General features: G+C 63.1%; 3 protein-coding genes across 10 annotated transcripts in view; 1 reads left to right on the top strand and 2 right to left on the bottom strand.

Moving 5' to 3' along the window:
* Nucleotides 1–607: 607 nt before the first annotated feature.
* STOML2 (stomatin like 2) lies at nt 608–8,441 on the bottom strand. The gene is given in 11 exon segments (XM_065598619.1): nt 608–883; nt 886–958; nt 1,698–1,826; nt 2,625–2,704; nt 3,136–3,280; nt 4,124–4,254; nt 5,186–5,291; nt 6,207–6,265; nt 6,557–6,656; nt 7,858–8,010; nt 8,306–8,441. Coding segments are annotated over 11 exon segments (1,077 nt in total). The 5' UTR covers nt 8,351–8,441; the 3' UTR covers nt 608–827.
* Nucleotides 8,132–12,169, top strand: LOC135984176 (uncharacterized). The gene is made up of 2 exons (XM_065598618.1): nt 8,132–8,919; nt 10,764–12,169. The coding sequence occupies exons 1-2, from the start codon at nt 8,178–8,180 to the stop codon at nt 11,039–11,041; spliced, it is 1,020 nt and encodes a 339-aa protein (XP_065454690.1). The 5' UTR covers nt 8,132–8,177; the 3' UTR covers nt 11,042–12,169.
* ATOSB (atos homolog B) overlaps nt 12,121–15,428 on the bottom strand; it is a 69,977-nt gene continuing 66,669 nt past the window's right edge. For all 8 annotated transcript variants that reach the window (XM_065598614.1, XM_005311697.4, XM_024112312.3 and 5 more), the window contains one exon: nt 12,121–15,293. In XM_065598614.1, coding sequence (XP_065454686.1) covers nt 15,140–15,293 — 154 coding nt within the window. In that variant the 3' untranslated portion in view covers nt 12,121–15,139. The remainder of the gene's footprint in view (nt 15,294–15,428) is intronic.

The following is a 15,428-nucleotide window of genomic DNA, read 5'->3' as shown; positions in this document are numbered from 1 at the left end:
GCTTGCCAAGGTTAATGTGTTGGTAACTTGGGGTTTATTAATATAAGTAGCAAGTTCTTGATAATATTCTATTTTATGCTTCGGCTACAATTTTTGAGTTTCCTTATAAAGTTCTAACAATCTGAACTTATCCCTTTTGTCTTGGTTTGCCCCGCCTCTCCTCACAGCCTGGCCTAGCCTAGCCAGGTCACTGCAGCAGCAAACTCTGAAATCATGTGTAATTAGCCTGTGGAACTCACTGCTGCATGACCTCACTCACTGAACTTAAAATTCAAAGAGGGCTGGGACAGTTCTATGAGTGCCAACAGCCAGAGTTAGGAAAGCATTAAGAGTGTTTGGGGTGGGATATAAAATCTATTTCTGGCCTCAACCATCCTAACTACTGGAAGGAGACTCCCTGAAGACAGGTTATCCCAGAACTGCCCCTGAGAGGGGCTGTCGCACCTTCCACAGCAGCAGCTGGTGCCAGGCACTGGCAGAGACAGGAGACGGGGCTGGATGGGCCCCGGGTCTCATCCCATCTGCCCAGTCCTACGTCACCGACCCTCCCAGGTGCAGAGGAACTGCCACCCCCTCCTGCACCAAGGCTGAGGACACGAGCTGCGGCTCCGGTGCCATCTCCTTTATTACATGATTAAATCCAAATAAAAATAAGAACCAAAAAGAGGGCGGAGAGAGTCTGATCGGGGAGAGTTGCAGGGCGTGACCCCCCCCCGGCAGGCGTCCTGCAAGGTTCCCCCCATGGCAGGAGACGGGGTGCCACGCTCCATGACAGGTGCTGCCACAGCAGTTTGTTCACAGTGATCCATGTCTTCCGGGTTCCTCTGCTAGCTGGAATTCACCTGATCCGCCTCAGGCAGCTCTGTGGGGGCGCACTTGGGACCTCGAGGGCTGGTGGGGTCACTTCCGGGCTCTTGGCAGCTGGTGGTTTGGTCAGGGCACCGTAGATGCCCAGGGCCTGGGGAAAGGGGAAGGAAGGGAGACCCAGCAAGTGCTATGAATACAGCAGGACTCAGGCACTGCAGGGTGCAGCCGGGGGACGGAACAGGCTCTCAGTAGGGGCTGCCCTGCTCAGAGCTCTGCCACAGCAGGTGCCAAGGCAGGGACCGCGCGGGCGTCGCAGGGCAGGCCAGGCGAGAACGGCCTATGTCGAGCGTCACCACCAGCTGCAGCTCACTCCCCAGGGTTCGCTGGGCTACTTCTCAACGCTAGGAAAGGCAGCTCTGGAGGGCTGACACCCCCCTTCCCAGTGCCCCATGGCTCCCTGTGCCAAGGTGCTCTGACTCCCCTTGGCCTGGCCCAGTGACAGACAAGGGCGACGCTAACTCCCACCCCAAGGAGACAGTGTGGAACCTGGCAGGGAGCTCAGACCTCGCCTTGCCCAGGTCTCCATGGAAGGGCCTCCTGCCTGCTGTGCTTACAGCACAGGACAAGGCAGCGTCTCTGGCCTGGCCAGCCCCAGAGCAGGTAGCTGGCTTCCCTTCCCTGTGTGCGGCCACAAGCTGCCTTGGCAGGGACCACAGCTCTGCCAGGTCCCATGACGAATTCTCCCCCCAGGAGTCTTCGTGTCAGTAAATTCCCACCCCTGCCCCTGGGGCAACTTCTCTCCTTCCCCCCCTTGGGCTCTGCAGCCGCTGGGTTCTCTGCTGCGGCCCACGGGCCCAGCAGGCTGTCAGGCAGCGCTGCCCTGTACTGACCTGCGTGACCATGCTGGTGACGTCCCCAGTGTTGGAGGGCAGCAGGATGGTGTTGGAGTCCTTGGCCAGCTTGGAGAAGGCGCTCACATACTGCTCCGCCACAGCCAGGGAGGCAGCTGCGTTGCCGTTCTGGAGAGGGGTGGAGAGGGTCACACTGCGCACACAGCACAATGGGAGGGGCTGCCCCCCAGCCAGACGCTGGGCCCCTGTACCCCACAGAGCGAGGGGAGGCTCAGTGGCCATGTCTGGGAAGCGGTGGGGCTCTGGATTAGGGTTAGGAAGTTCTGGGGATGGGTCTGAAAATGGGAAACCAGCTAACCCCAGGGGGAATCCCAATGGGCTGTAACCAACTCCCCCGCTCCCTGCCGGGCACCCCCTCTCCCCCCCAGCTGGGCAGGGGCACACCGCAGCAGCGGCAGGAGCTGGAAGGTCTCCTGGGAGGTGAGGGCTCAGGAGGTGGGATCTCCTCAGGGAGGGGAAAGGGAGGAGGAGGGGTCCCCAGTGTGCTGAAGGGGAGCCGGAAGCTGCAGTCGTCTGTGGGGCAGGGGTGTGGCAGTGCTGTGTCCAGCACAGCGCGGCCCGGGAGCCTCTGGGCACTGCTGCCAACCCCTGTGGTGATTCCTCCGGCAGCAGGTCTCCCCTGCAGACCCCACGCACCATCCTCCCCATGGCCACTGGTCTGCGACCATGGCACGAACGGAGGCTCCAGAGTGGGGGCTCCACGGGTAGGGGCTTGGGGTGAGCTGTGTAACTCCCTCGTGGGTAACACACTCAGCCCAATGCATGCTGGGAAAGCCTCTTGCCAGCTAGGCTGCGGGATCAGGAGGAAAGGCCGCCGCGGAGGAGAGTCCCCCAACACCCAGCCTCAACACCAACAGAGAGCAAGGGCCTGGCACAGCCTCGGCCTCCCCAGCAACCGGCACTCACCTGCTGCGTCAGAGCGTCAGCCAGGAGCCGAATAGCTTCTGCTTTGGCCTTGGCCTTGGCCAGCATGGCATTGGCCTCCCCTGGGACGGAAAGGTAGGAGAGCAGGAGTCAGGGGAGAGCAGAGAGAAGCAGCGGGGAAAGGGAAGTGGGCTCCAGGGATCGCTGCCACGTGGCTGAGACTTCTCTGTCTCTGTACCAGGAGAGCTTCGTGCTCTGCCCCAAGCCTGGGAGACTGACGGCAGCAGGAAGGCAAGCTTCCCCCCCGAGTGTGCCTCCCCGCACAGCCAGCCCACAGCAGCTCAGACTGCAGCCCCACAGTACTAGTCCACACCACACCCAGGTCTCAGTTAAATACCCCACAGGTCCTGCTCAGCGCAGGGCTGGCAGGAGGAAAGCCTACTGCTGTCACTCGAGTGAGTGGGCCTGATGCCCCCGCCCCTGCCCAGGGACCAGCTCTCTGCAGCACGGACAGCCTGGAGCCTAGCCCCGCCCCAGAGCCCCAACGCGTTACCAGCAGCTTTGTTGATCTGTTCGGCCTTCTCGGCCTCGGAGGCCAGGATCTGGGCCTGCTTCCGCCCCTCTGCCACGTTGATCTCAGATTCCCTGGTCCCCTCTGACTCCAGCACTGTCGCCCGTTTCCGTCTCTCTGCCTCCACCTGGAACCAAAGCACCGGGGCGGATGCTGCAGCCACCCCACAGATTGCCCCTCCTCTAGGGGACAAAGGGAGGGGCAAGAGCAGGGGGCACCTTTCATCTCCTCCAGGCAGGGCCGTGCTGCTCCCAAGGGGTTAAGACATTCCTGCTGGGCACCAAGCGAGCCCCATGAGGGCACTGCCCTCTCCATGGGGCCGTCCCTGAGAAACAGCTGCAGCTCTCACCCACAGACTTCCTCCTCCTCCTCCTGGAGCCCACCAGCCTACACGGCTCGCTCTGGGCCTGGCTCCCCAGCTCCCCTCTGACGCCCCAGCCCAGCCGGCCGGAGCTCCTGCCGAATCTCTCCGACCGCACCCTGCGACTGCAAACCAGGCACTCTCAGTGGGAGGCCCTCGTGCTGCCCCCTTCAAGCCTGAGCATCAGGAGAGTCTCTCAGCCTGGCGCCAGCCCTTTGCCTGAAGGGGGCGCTGGCAGGTCCTGAAGGCAGCAGCCAAAGGAGTACCGTGGTACCCAGCCACTGTGTGCGCAGAGTGACCACGCTCGTTCTCCTCAGCCGCAGACGCCAGCACTTCTCCCCTTCTCGCCCCATGAGCTCAGCTGAGATCCCTGGGGACGGGGCCCTGCTCGGCCTGCTGAGAGTGGGGGGATGGGACTTCTGAGCTGCAGATCCCCGCTCTGTGCTCACCAGAGGTACTGGCCTGGCCAGGCAGCGTTCACGGCCTGTGCCGCTAACCAGCTCTGGAGGAGGGGAGCCCATAGGGACTGGGACTGAAACCCGAGATCGGCCCCCACCCAGCCCCGCCTGCACGCGGAGAGCACAGGGTGTGGCCAGGCTATCGGCTGACCTGCATCTGCATGGACTCCTTCACCCGGGGAGGAACGTGGATGTCCTTGATCTCGTAGCGCAGGCACCGGATGCCCCAACAGTCCGAGGCCTGGTTGATGGCATCCACGATGCAGGCATTGAGGGACTCCGCTCCTGGAGAAGGCACAGGAACCCGGGAGTGGGAGTGCAGTGAGACGGGGGCCGAGAAACAGCAAGGCCCTGCCCCTTTGGAGGGGAGGGGCCAAATCCAGCCCGGGAAGACCCTCTTGCCAGAACCATGGCCCGTGGCTATAGGGCAGAGCCGACTGCCCCCCACCCTGGTCATGGGCAGAGACTGGGGTAGCGCAGGCACCCAGGACACATCAGCAATGCTGACAACAGGAGCAGCAGGCAGACAAACTCAGCCCGGCTCACACGGGACAGCCATTCACGGGGACATGGTTCCCTCAGCCCACGTCTCCAGCTCTGGGAGGCAGGGACACAGCCAGGCACAGCCTGCCACCAACAGCAGCTGCTCTCTACGTGCAGGGGGCCAAGCCAGCCGGGTCCTGGCACAGAGCATCCGTCACCCAGGGGTTCGTGCCGCAGGGAGAGGGGCGCGGGCTAGCGACCTCCTTGGTGTGAGATCCAGGCAGGGCCCCTCCTTACCCTGCGTCCGGTGCTCAGACTAAATGTCAGCAAGAGTCGCTCCGTTCAACAGGGACCCGCGAGGCTGGGACCCTTCCTGGGGTTTGGGGCCTCGCTGGAGAGGCCCAGGGAGTGCCCTGAGCTGAGGGAGTTTGGTTGTTTGAAGAGGAAACGTCTGGCTGGAGGGGACCCCGTCAGTGCCAATGCCCCTGACACCCAGAGGTGCTGCTGCTGCCAGCTCCTTGACTCCCCACGCGCTGGACTCCCTGCCCCCACGCCCCTCGGCTGGCGAAATACCTCTGAGAACAAACACTGCCCCAACACTGCCCCCCGGCCCCCAACACACTCACTGCCCCCCCGGCCCTGCAGGTCACAGGGGCGGCTCCCAGCAGTGCGCTGAAGCCAGCAGCCAAGGGCAGACCCCGTAAGGCTCAGGAGCCCACCGGCCCATAACTTACCCGGAAGACTTTGTCCAGGGAGATTTTGCCCAGCTCGGACCTCATGGTGGTCTGGGCCAGCTGGGTCACGGCGTACTCGGGGTCCTCCACCCCGTAACTGGCCTGGAAAGGGGGAGCAGAGACCACGATCAGACTCAGCACCCAAGAATCCTGCCCCGCAGCAGCCACTTAGGCTCCTGCCAGCCCCCTCCCTCACTGGCCAGTGGGGTGGAGCTCTCCCCAGAGTGGCCAGTTCAGACAGCCGCTCCCCTGGGGCCGGGCCTTTCTGCTGGACCTAGTGCAACAACAGACACACACCTCTGAGGCCAGACAGAGTCCAGGCCCCAGAGCCTGTGTCTGCACCAGGATCTTTCAGAGACAGGGCCCAAGCTGGAGTATCAGCATCCAGCCCCTGCCAGCGTCCTCAACGCAGCAAACCCAGGGGAGACCCTGAAGCAGGCCGGGCTACGGGAACCAGAGTCCAAGGCCTACCTCCCAACAGAGCCCTGTCAGCACTGCCTGAGCGTCCACATGTCACTGCAGGCCGGTCTAGTCCCCAGGCCCACAGCCTCCAGGGCTGGCGTTAAGAGCCCTGGCAGGGACAGCGGGGCTGGGACACAGAGCTCTGAACCACCCCCACTGCTCTGGAGACCAGGCCCAGATCCCATGGAACGAGAGGATGATGAGGGGGGGAAGAGCAGCATGGTCAGCGTCTTCCCACTACACCAAGGCAGCTGGGAGCTGCAGGGCCAAGCCCCTCCATGCTCAGGAGCAGAGGTTAAAGGCCTGGCAAAAGCCAGGCTGGAACAATGAGGAGGTGACCTCCCAGCCTCTCCCTCCAGGGCTGGGACCAGTCAGCCCCTGCATCCCTCCCCTGCTCCAGGCCTTGGTCCTTCCAGTGACGACAGAGATCCCCCACCCCCAGTTTTTCTGCACGAGCAGCTGCCAGCTGTGCAGGGCAGGGAGCATTAGCCGATGCTGACACCGTGGGAGGTGGCCGCCTTGCATCTCTGTGGCCACGCTGAGCCCCGCTGGTACCTTATAGGGGTCCATGATCCGCAGGTACAGGACGCCATCTATCTGCAGGGTGACATTATCTGCGAGGGAAAAGGAGAACATTCCTGTCACCAGGGCAGCATCTCCCTGGATCCTGCAGGGAGGAAGTGGCAGCTGCAGCCTGCCCCCGTCGAGAGGGACGGATCAGGCAGGGACTCACGGGGATACTCTACTTCCCATTTCCAAAGCGCTACGAACAAGGCCAAGTCCAGGTCCCCAGGGGCAGATCTGCATGTACTAGCCGAGGAATCCACAAGGCTCCCACCCCCGGCCGCAGCCCCGCCCCCTGGGATGCAGAGAGGGGGAGGCAGGGCAGATGAGCTCCTCCTCACCCAGCGTGACGGCCGACTGCTCCGGGACATTGATGACGATTTCCTTGAGGCTCTGTACGTAGCGGATCCGATCCAGCAGTGGGATTTGGAAATTCAAACCCTGGGAAGAGAGCAGAGAAAGCCGCAGGTAAAGCCCAGTGTCCTGGCCTCAGAGCAGAGGGGAACACAGCAGGATGCTGGGTCAGCTCCCACCAACTGGACAGCAAAGCTGGAGACTACTGCATGGGCAACTTGAGCGCACACTGGGTGTAGGGGTAGCCCCCGGGGGTGCAATGGACCCACAAGAACGGCCACACTGGGTCAGACCAAGGGTCCATCTAGCCCAGTATCCTGTCTTCCGATAGCGGCCAATGCCAGGTGCCCCAGAGGGAATGAACAGAACAGGGAATCATCAAGTGATCCATCCCCTGTCGCCCATTCCCAGCTTCTGCAAACAGAGGCTAGAGACACCATTCCTGACTCGCTCTACACACTCAGGGCGTTCGGCTTCCCAGCCGTTTCCACCTAGGGTGACCAGATAGCAAGTGTGAAAAATCATGACAGGGGGTGGGGGTAATAAGGGCCTATATAAGAAAAAGCCCCAAATATCTGGACTGTCCCTATAAAATCGGGACATCTGGTCACCCTATTTCCACCTACCACCTTAGATGCCCATGTTCACAATCGCCTCGCTCTTTGTGCCTGCAGCACCACCAGCTGGTGACTGGTGAGATTACCACAGAAAGAGAGCTTGGGATGGCACAGGGACTACAAACAGTCTAATGCTCTGTAAGGGAAATCTCTCTCCGGCCAAGAACGTAGCCCCACCTGGAGCTCCCCCCTCCCACTATCCAGCCAGGGCAAGAGGACCAGGAGACCCCAGAAGGGCAGGTGCACTCAGCAAGGAAAAACATAGACCGAGTATATTCAGGTTCTAGCTTTCATCACCTCTCCCCATCAGGAATGAGTGTGTGTGTGGGGTGGTGGAGCCGCTATGATCTTTCTGCTCTAACGCTTCCCCCACCCCATCTCACAGAGACCTACTCGCACTCCCCATCGGGCCCATCATAGCAGATGGGTGGGAGCACTGGCAGGAATTTCCTCCCACTCCCCCAGAAGAGGAACCCGCTGTTTCTGCAGCCACTGCTGGCTGATGAAGCCAGGCAGGGGAGTCAGCCCAGCCCCCACGGGCCAGCAAGAGGAGGAGCGTGAAGCACAGGACTGATGCAAGGGAATGGGAGCTGGCAGCACAATCCCTTTTGCTCCATACTCCGCACAGGGGGCCCCTCGCTCAGACTTCAGGGGGCGAGGAGGCTCCTTACGGGCTCCAGGATGCGGTGAAATCTGCCCATTCGCTCCACCACCCAGGCCTCCTGCTGGGGCACGAAGAGCACCATGGTGTTCCTGGGCAGACTGGAGGAGCATCGCTTTGGGGCTGGGGCCAGCCATGCCCCGGGCCCCGGCCACCGGGAGCTCTGGGGAGAGAAGGGGGAAGAGTCAAGTCAGGCCATGAGTGTGCAATAAGTGCCCCTCCCCCCGCCAGCCCCGACCTGCCCCCCCCCCCCCCACCCAGCGGGGACTCAGCCCAGGGGAGCCCCAGCTCGCCAGGGGGCAGCGCGAGCCCCGGGGGGGAGGGGTGTCCATGCCAGCCCGCGTGGCTCTCCCAACGCTCCCTCCACTTCCTGTCCCAAACCGCGGGGCCAGGGGGTGCTGGGGGACGGGCGGATCCTGGCGCGTCCCGGGGGAGCCGGTCCCGCCCCGGCCTCGCACCTGCAGCAGGAGCCGCCCGGTCCCGCTCGCCGCCCGGCCCAGCATCGCGCCCAGCCGGAAGCGGGTGTGTGCGGCCGGTCCCCACTCCTCCCGCTCCGCCGGGAACACTTCCGGCTGCGGCAGACGCGCGGTTCCCCGCGAAACCCTTCCCCCAGGAAACACTCCGGCCACCCCCGAGACCAGGGAGACGCTGGGCCAGAGCGTCCCCCGCGGCCCGTACCGCCCCGCCCCCTTGGAGCGCTGTTCCCGGCGCTGTCACCAGCGAGTCGTCAGGACAGAGCGTCCCTCCAGCCGGGTGCGACAACCCTCAGTCTTCCGGTTCCGGTCAGCCGGCTGCGATCGCTGCTCCTCACCCAGCGTTCCCCGCTCCTCCGGCGTCCTGGCCGGGACACCTGGGTTCTGTTCCGGGCGGGAGGGGTCGGGCGCCGCTCGTGCAGGTCCCAGAAGCCGCGGCCTGGCCCCGCTCCGGCTCCAAGACACCGGGCAAGCCAAGGGGGCTCTGCCCCGCCCCAGGCACCGCCTCCGCAGCGCCCATTGGCCGGGAGCTGCCTGGCGGGGGCGGCGCGCAGGAGCCAGAGGGGGGACGTGGCCGCTGCTTCCCGGAGCCGCTTGGGGTGAGCACCGCTCGGCGCCTGCCCCCTTGAACCCCTCCCCATGCCCCAAACCCCTGATCCGCCTCCTTCCCCGCTGAGCCCCTCGGCCCCAGCCTGGAGCCCCCTCCTGCACCCCCAATTCCTCACCCCCAGCCCCACCCCAGAGCCTGCACCCCCAACTCCTCATCCCCACCCCAGAGCCTGCACCCCCAACTCCTCATCCCCAGCTCCTCATCCCCAGCCCCACCCTGCATCCCCAGCTCCTCATCCCCACCCCAGAGCCTGCACCCCCAACTCCTCATCCCCAGCTCCTCATCCCCAGCCCCACCCTGCATCCCCAGCTCCTCATCCCCACCCCAGAGCCTGCACCCCCAACTCCTCATCCCCAGCTCCTCATCCCCAGCCCCACCCTGCATCCCCAGCTCCTCATCCCCACCCCAGAGCCTGCACCCCCAACTCCTCATCCCCAGCTCCTCATCCCCAGCCCCACCCTGCACCCCCAACTCCTCATCCCCACCCCAGAGCCTGCACCCCCAACTCCTCATCCCCAGCTCCTCATCCCCAGCCCCACCCTGCACCCCCAACTCCTCATCCCCAGCTCCTCATCCCCAGCCCCACCCTGCACCCCCAACTCCTCATCCCCACCCCAGAGCCTGCACCCCCAACTCCTCATCCCCAGCTCCTCATCCCCAGCCCCACCCTGCACCCCCAACTCCTCATCCCCAGCTCCTCATCCCCAGCCCCACCCTGCACCCCCAACTCCTCATCCCCAGCTCCTCATCCCCAGCCCCACCCTGCACCCCCAACTCCTCATCCCCAGCCCCACCCTGCACCCCCAGCCCCACCCCCAGAGCCTGCACCCCCCAACTCATCCCCGACTGCTTACCCTAGAGCCTGCACCCCCAGCTCCTCACCCCCAGCCCCACCCCAGAGCCTGCACCCCCCCAGCCAGAGCCTGCACCCCCAACTCCTCACCCCCAGCCCCACCCCAGAGCCTGCACCCCCCAGCCAGAGCCTGCACCCCCCAACTCCTCATCCCCAGCCCCCACCCCCAGAGCCTGCACCCCCCAGCCAGAGCCTGCACCCCCAACTCCTCACCCCCAGCCCCACCCCAGAGCCTGCACCCCCCAGCCAGAGCCTGCACCCCCAACTCCTCATCCCCAGCCCCACCCCAGAGCCTGCACCCCCCAGCCAGAGCCTGCACCCCCAACTCCTCACCCCCCAGCCCCACCCCAGAGCCTGCACCCCCAACTCCCCACCTCAGAGCCTGCACCCCAACTCCTCATCCCCACCCCAGAGCCTGCACCCCCAACTCCTCACCCCCAACTCCTCACCCCCAGCCAGAGCCCTCATCTCCCTTTGCACCCTACTCCCCTCCCACACCTTGAACTTCTCATTTCAGGCCCCACCCCAGAGCCCTCACCCCCACCCCAATTTTGTGAGCATTCATGGCCCGCCGTACAATTTCTATTCCCCGATGTGGCCCTCAGGCCAAAACGTTTGCCCACCCCTGGGCTAGAGCCTGTTCCCAGGGCTGCTGTGGCAGCTGCTGCCCCCCATTCCCGTGAATCCCTCCTCGGGCTGCCCCTGGTCCCCACCGTGCAGCCACGGAGCACAGGCATTTCACTGAGGTACCATGGGATACCTCTGGTCTCAGCCTTGCCCCCTGTGCCTCCCTACTGCCCCTTACCCCCTGCTCTTTGGGGCAGGGACCATCTCTATCTGCTCTGGCCCGTGGCCAGCATACTTTGGGGGGATGCAGAATGAAGGGTAGAGTGGAGACTGCCTGGAGCAGGGACTTGGCCCCTCTGTGCAGCTTTACCTAACCGCCACCTCACTCACTAATAACACACTTCCATCTGCAGGGAGATGGAGCCCAGAATTCCCCTCTGCTGCCCGCAGGCTGGCGGAGAACTCCAGGCACAGCACTCGATACCAGCTTTTCCTGCACGTACAGAGGGAGAAGGGGCACGCGAGCTGTACAAAGCATGTTCAGTGTGAGAGCAGCTCTCAGGCCGGATTTGTCGGATGGGTCTTGGCACCAAATGCCACTTTAGGGCCGTGCTCCCCTTTATCTCCTTGCGCCATAGGGGCCAGTCCCAGCGCCTGTGACAGCCTCTGGCAGGAGGATCTGCACCGATGATGCACTGAGTAGGTCTAGTGCCAGTCAGAGGATCTGGGAGCACGGTGCCATTATCCCAGCTTAAGGTATGTCCCAACCTCCCTCAGCGTAGGCAGCCTCTGTACAGGCCATTCCTGGGTAGGCTGCTCATAAGTTTGGCCTGAACCCCGTCCTGCTGGGGCAGGCAGTGACTGTCCTGAGCCCGTCCCCCAAAGACCTCACACTTCCCAGCAATCAGGGGCACCGCTTGGGCTGCTTCACCTTGGAAGACACTGGTGTCCTGTCACCACAGTCCAGCTCAGGTCTGGTGTTTTACTAATGGTGGCATTGAGCAGTCAGGGGAGAACATGGAACGAGGGCAAAAAGGAGGCACCAACTTTCAGGGAAGTGGGGGCTTCAAGATCAGACCATGGGTACTCTGGAAGACCCCCTAATCAGGGCCTTAAACTCAGCATCATGGCTGAATGCCAGCTCGCCTCATTGCACTTTGCCTGCCCCTGCAGCTTCACTGGGGTTTGGGATTCTTGTTCGCTCTCTGCCCTGACCTATTGTGAAGTGTTGCTGGGTGCTGTTGAACCAGCTGCAGGGTTCCAGCCCAGAGGTGGCTGCCAGGCACTGCTATGGCTGCAAAGCACACTCGACACCTACACACCATGAAAGGAGCTAGAGAAACCGTCCTTTTGATGGTGTCCACTATGGAAGGTTCAGTAGCCCTGGGCACTAGCTGTACCCGCCAGAGTAGCGACCTCCTGGCTTGAGCAGGAGCCTGAAACCACGAAGGATGAGCTCTAACGCAGCTCCGTTCTTCAGCCGAGCTCTGGCCCCAGCCACGGCAGCCTCTCTGCTCGCCTAGCCACCGTACCTATGGAAAGTGGGAGCCTGATATGATCTTCAATGCGTTTGTGCTCACAACCCCCCCCCCCCCCCCCCCCGTGAGGCAGGAAATGCTGTTAGGCAGAGGGACTAAAGGACATGCCTAGGGTCACACTGGGCATCTGTGGCAGAGCAGGGACTATTCCGGGTCTCCCAAATCCCAGGCTAGTGACCTACCACTGGCCATCTGGCCTCTCCTCTTAGCACAACGAAGACAACCCCCTGCGTTCCGTTTCCAAACAAACATTTATTAAATTACAAAGGAGAAGTACCAGGTACTATATTTCTTCTTCTCTTTTTTTTCAAGTTTTTGTGAGTGTTTGTTCCCCCAACTCATTTCTGGAGCAGGACGCAAGATTGTGTGAACAACAGCGCTGAGGGCCCGTGCCCACCCCAGCAGCTATAGGGGCCATGGGGGAGGGGACAACCGAGCCTTCCCATGAAACTTACGAAGCAGCAGCTCTAAAAACTACCTGAGGTAGCGGGGCTGGAGTCACTCGCTCCATCAGGGGCCTGACAGCCTCCTTTGAAATGGAGAGATCGCTCCGGCCACCCAGTGCCCCGGCTGGGCTGCGACACAGGCTCTGCACAAAGGCCTGCTGCTAAAAGTTCCATTTAACATAGAGTCCCTCCCCACCTGCTGTGGGAAGAGCTGCTCAGCTGGAGATGGTGCACGGCCTGCTGGGAACTGTAGTCCTCACTCCTGCCACCCTTGATCCGCACTAGGGAAGGAGGAACTGTGCTCTGCAGGATTTTCCCCTCAGCCCCAGGGCCTGGCATGCGACAGTTCATGCTTCATCCTGCTGGGGGAGGTGTGTGCAGGTCTTCCCACTCCATCCTTAGGGTCCTCGTTTAACTCCCCACCACCCTGGGTCGCAGGGAGGGCCGGATTTATACCCCCAAGATCTCAGGCCAGACTCCTGGGCAAGGGAGAGCGCCAAGGTCTCCCCATTTCTCTGGCCACCTCCTCCCCACCCCCACTTCCCTCACATCTGGGGCCAGGACAGGTTCCATAACATTCTCTGCAGGGTTCTTCCAGGCTGGGGAGATATTGCTCCAAGCGACCCTAAATCCCATCCCTGTGACTGCCCCAAACATTGAGCCCTGTGCTCGCCCCCCCCGCCCATTCTTTTCTCCCCAAGTTTGCTAGGTCACAGGGCTGGAGCCATTGCCCCCTACCCGTCTCCTCCTGCCATCCAATCCCGCAGTGCAGCCACTTCCAGTCACCTGCCCTGAGCCCCAAGCAAGGCAGGCAGCGGCTCATTCCCAGCCAGGGGAGCTCAGGTGACTCACGGCTGAGGGACATGCAAGAATTCCCCCTGGAGGGCTCAGCCCCTGGGTCTGGAAGGGTCAGCCAGGCTGCGGTGACTCCGGCAGAGCTCACTCAACCCTCCCCAGGCAGGAGAGAGGAGCCCAGGCAGGGACTGACAGAGGGGAAGGACCATCTCCCATGGCGGGAGATGGGGTAATTACAGCCACGTGGGGCCTTGGGAGGCCAGCACTGTCTCTGCTCTCAGGCAGGGAGCTACGGGGTCAGCCCAGCCCCTAGGATCCCCCTCCTGTAACCCATCATACCAGACGTGCGGCCAGCGAGTGACCACGTGCACCCTCTGGCTTCCCCTTCTCACTTGCAAGGCCCCTCTTGGCCTCACTCAGCCCGTGCCCAGCGCCTGGGGGCCAGGAGCTCTCTGCTGCAGCTGGAGGGTTTGGCTTTCCTGCGTCCTCAGAGACAGCCACACCTCCCACCAGCTCCAGCGGGGCAGGGGGATCCATGGGCCAGTATTACCCCAGAACCCCGCCCCAACACAGCCTGGTTAGTGAGGGCCCTGGGCTTCGGACCACTGCCACGCCAATCTGCAGCAGACACGCCGAAACCCGGGGTGCCCCACAGCCCTGCTCTGGGAGGGAGGGGGGAGGACTCACAGGGGCTTGGGCTTCCTTTGAGAAGTCTCCTGTAGCAATAGCCATGACAACAGACACAGCTCAGCCCAGCTCGCATGGACGTTGAACAGCAGGGGTGGCCAGGGCGAGGCCCCAATACAGACCCCTTGCCCCCCAGGGCTGCAGCCAACTACTTCCCTGCTATCCAGGGACACCCCAGGGGCTGGACTTGCCCCCAGGGGGAGGGGGAGCAGGAACAGAGGCTCCCCCAACTGCCTGAACAAGGGCCCAATCCCTGGGGAGACAGGGCCCAGCAGGCCACACGAGGCCTTTCCTCCGGGCCATGCGCAGGGGCGCTTGCCAGCCCTCCGGTTCCCTCAGGTGGAGTTGGGGCTTCTGTAGAGAGCACTAAGGCTAGTGAGGGCAAGAGAAGAGCCCCTCCCCCCCCCAGTTCTGCCAACACCCCTCAGTCTCAGCCCACAGGCCCTGCATGTCCAGCCCTGCCAGTGCCCCTCACTCCTGACCTGCAGCCCCCTGCTAGCCCAGCCCTGGGCTCCCCCCCAGACTCCCAGCTCTGCCAGTGCCTCTCACTCCCTACCTGCAGCCCTGGGCTCCCCACCGCCCTACCAGTGCCCCTCAATCCCAACCCACAGCCCCAGTCCTACCAACCAGTTCTGTTGATACCCCTCAATCCTGACTCAGTCTCCCCTGCTATTCCAGTCCTGCGTGTCTCTTGCTCAGCTCCTGCTGTCGTGCTGGGCTGCCCAGCTGGGCGTGCGACATGCACAGGGCACCACGAGCAGAGCCCGTCAGACTCGCTGCACTTGTGATCAAGGCTGGGTTATGAGCCACACCGTGGACCCTCCATCCTGGCTCCCCACCAACAATAAATACAAATAAATACAGTACCTCCCCCTCTGAGAGCGGACATCTGCTCCATCCCTCCCCACAGCCTGGGAGCCAGCTCCGCTCCGCCCAGTCCGAGCCCCGCCTGCCCCCGAGCCTCCCTTGAAGGGCACGGCTTGGAGCTGTGCTGCCAGAGGCCTAGTGGCGTCTCTGACCCGCTGGGGGCGGCTTGGAGCTGTGCTGCCAGAGGCCATGGGGCGTCTCTGACCCGCTGGGGGCACAGGAGCCAGCGCACCAGCTCCTGCTCACGCCATGCAGCCATCTCCATGATCCCATCCCCTCCCCCCCCGCCGCCTCGTGCTCACTCTGGCACAGGCGCGAAGCTGCTGTCAAGGGAGGGGTGTGTCTGTGCCTCACCACCCCACCTCTGGGGGAGGAGACGGCTCCGCTCTCTTGCCCTTTACTTGTCTACGAAGTGCAGGGGTGAGGGTGGAGAGGGGGGCGTGGGGCTCCCCGCGCTCAGGCCCGGGGTGAGTAGCAGGGGTTCCTTGGCATCTCCGTGAAGGATTTCAGTTCGTAGGGGATCCCCGAGTCGACCTCGATCGACTTGCGGGAGAAGAGCAGCCGGATGTCGTCGTGAAGGTAGATCTTGCCCGACTTGGAGCTGTGAAACCTGAGGGCAAACGAGACTCCCTGAGTTAGAGGCCACGGGCTGCAGCAGGGAGCAGGGTGGAGCAGTCGCTCCTTTGGGGCCCTAGCAGGAAGGAGGAGCTGGCAGCAGGACCAGGGTTGTGGTGTTCCCAGGGGG

The sequence above is a fragment of the Chrysemys picta genome, chromosome 6 (genome assembly GCF_011386835.1).
Source record: "Chrysemys picta bellii isolate R12L10 chromosome 6, ASM1138683v2, whole genome shotgun sequence".
NCBI classification, from domain to species: Eukaryota; Metazoa; Chordata; order Testudines; family Emydidae; genus Chrysemys; species Chrysemys picta.
This window is presented reverse-complemented; position numbering and strand designations above follow the sequence as displayed.

Coding starts and splice junctions, on each gene's coding strand:
- LOC135984176 (XM_065598618.1), top strand. CDS start 8,178: ATGCCAGCCCGCGTGGCTCTCCCAACGCTCCCTCCACTTCCTGTCCCA. Junction 8,920..10,763: donor GCTTCCCGGAGCCGCTTGGG/GTGAGCACCGCT, acceptor TTCCATCTGCAG/GGAGATGGAGCCCAGAATTC.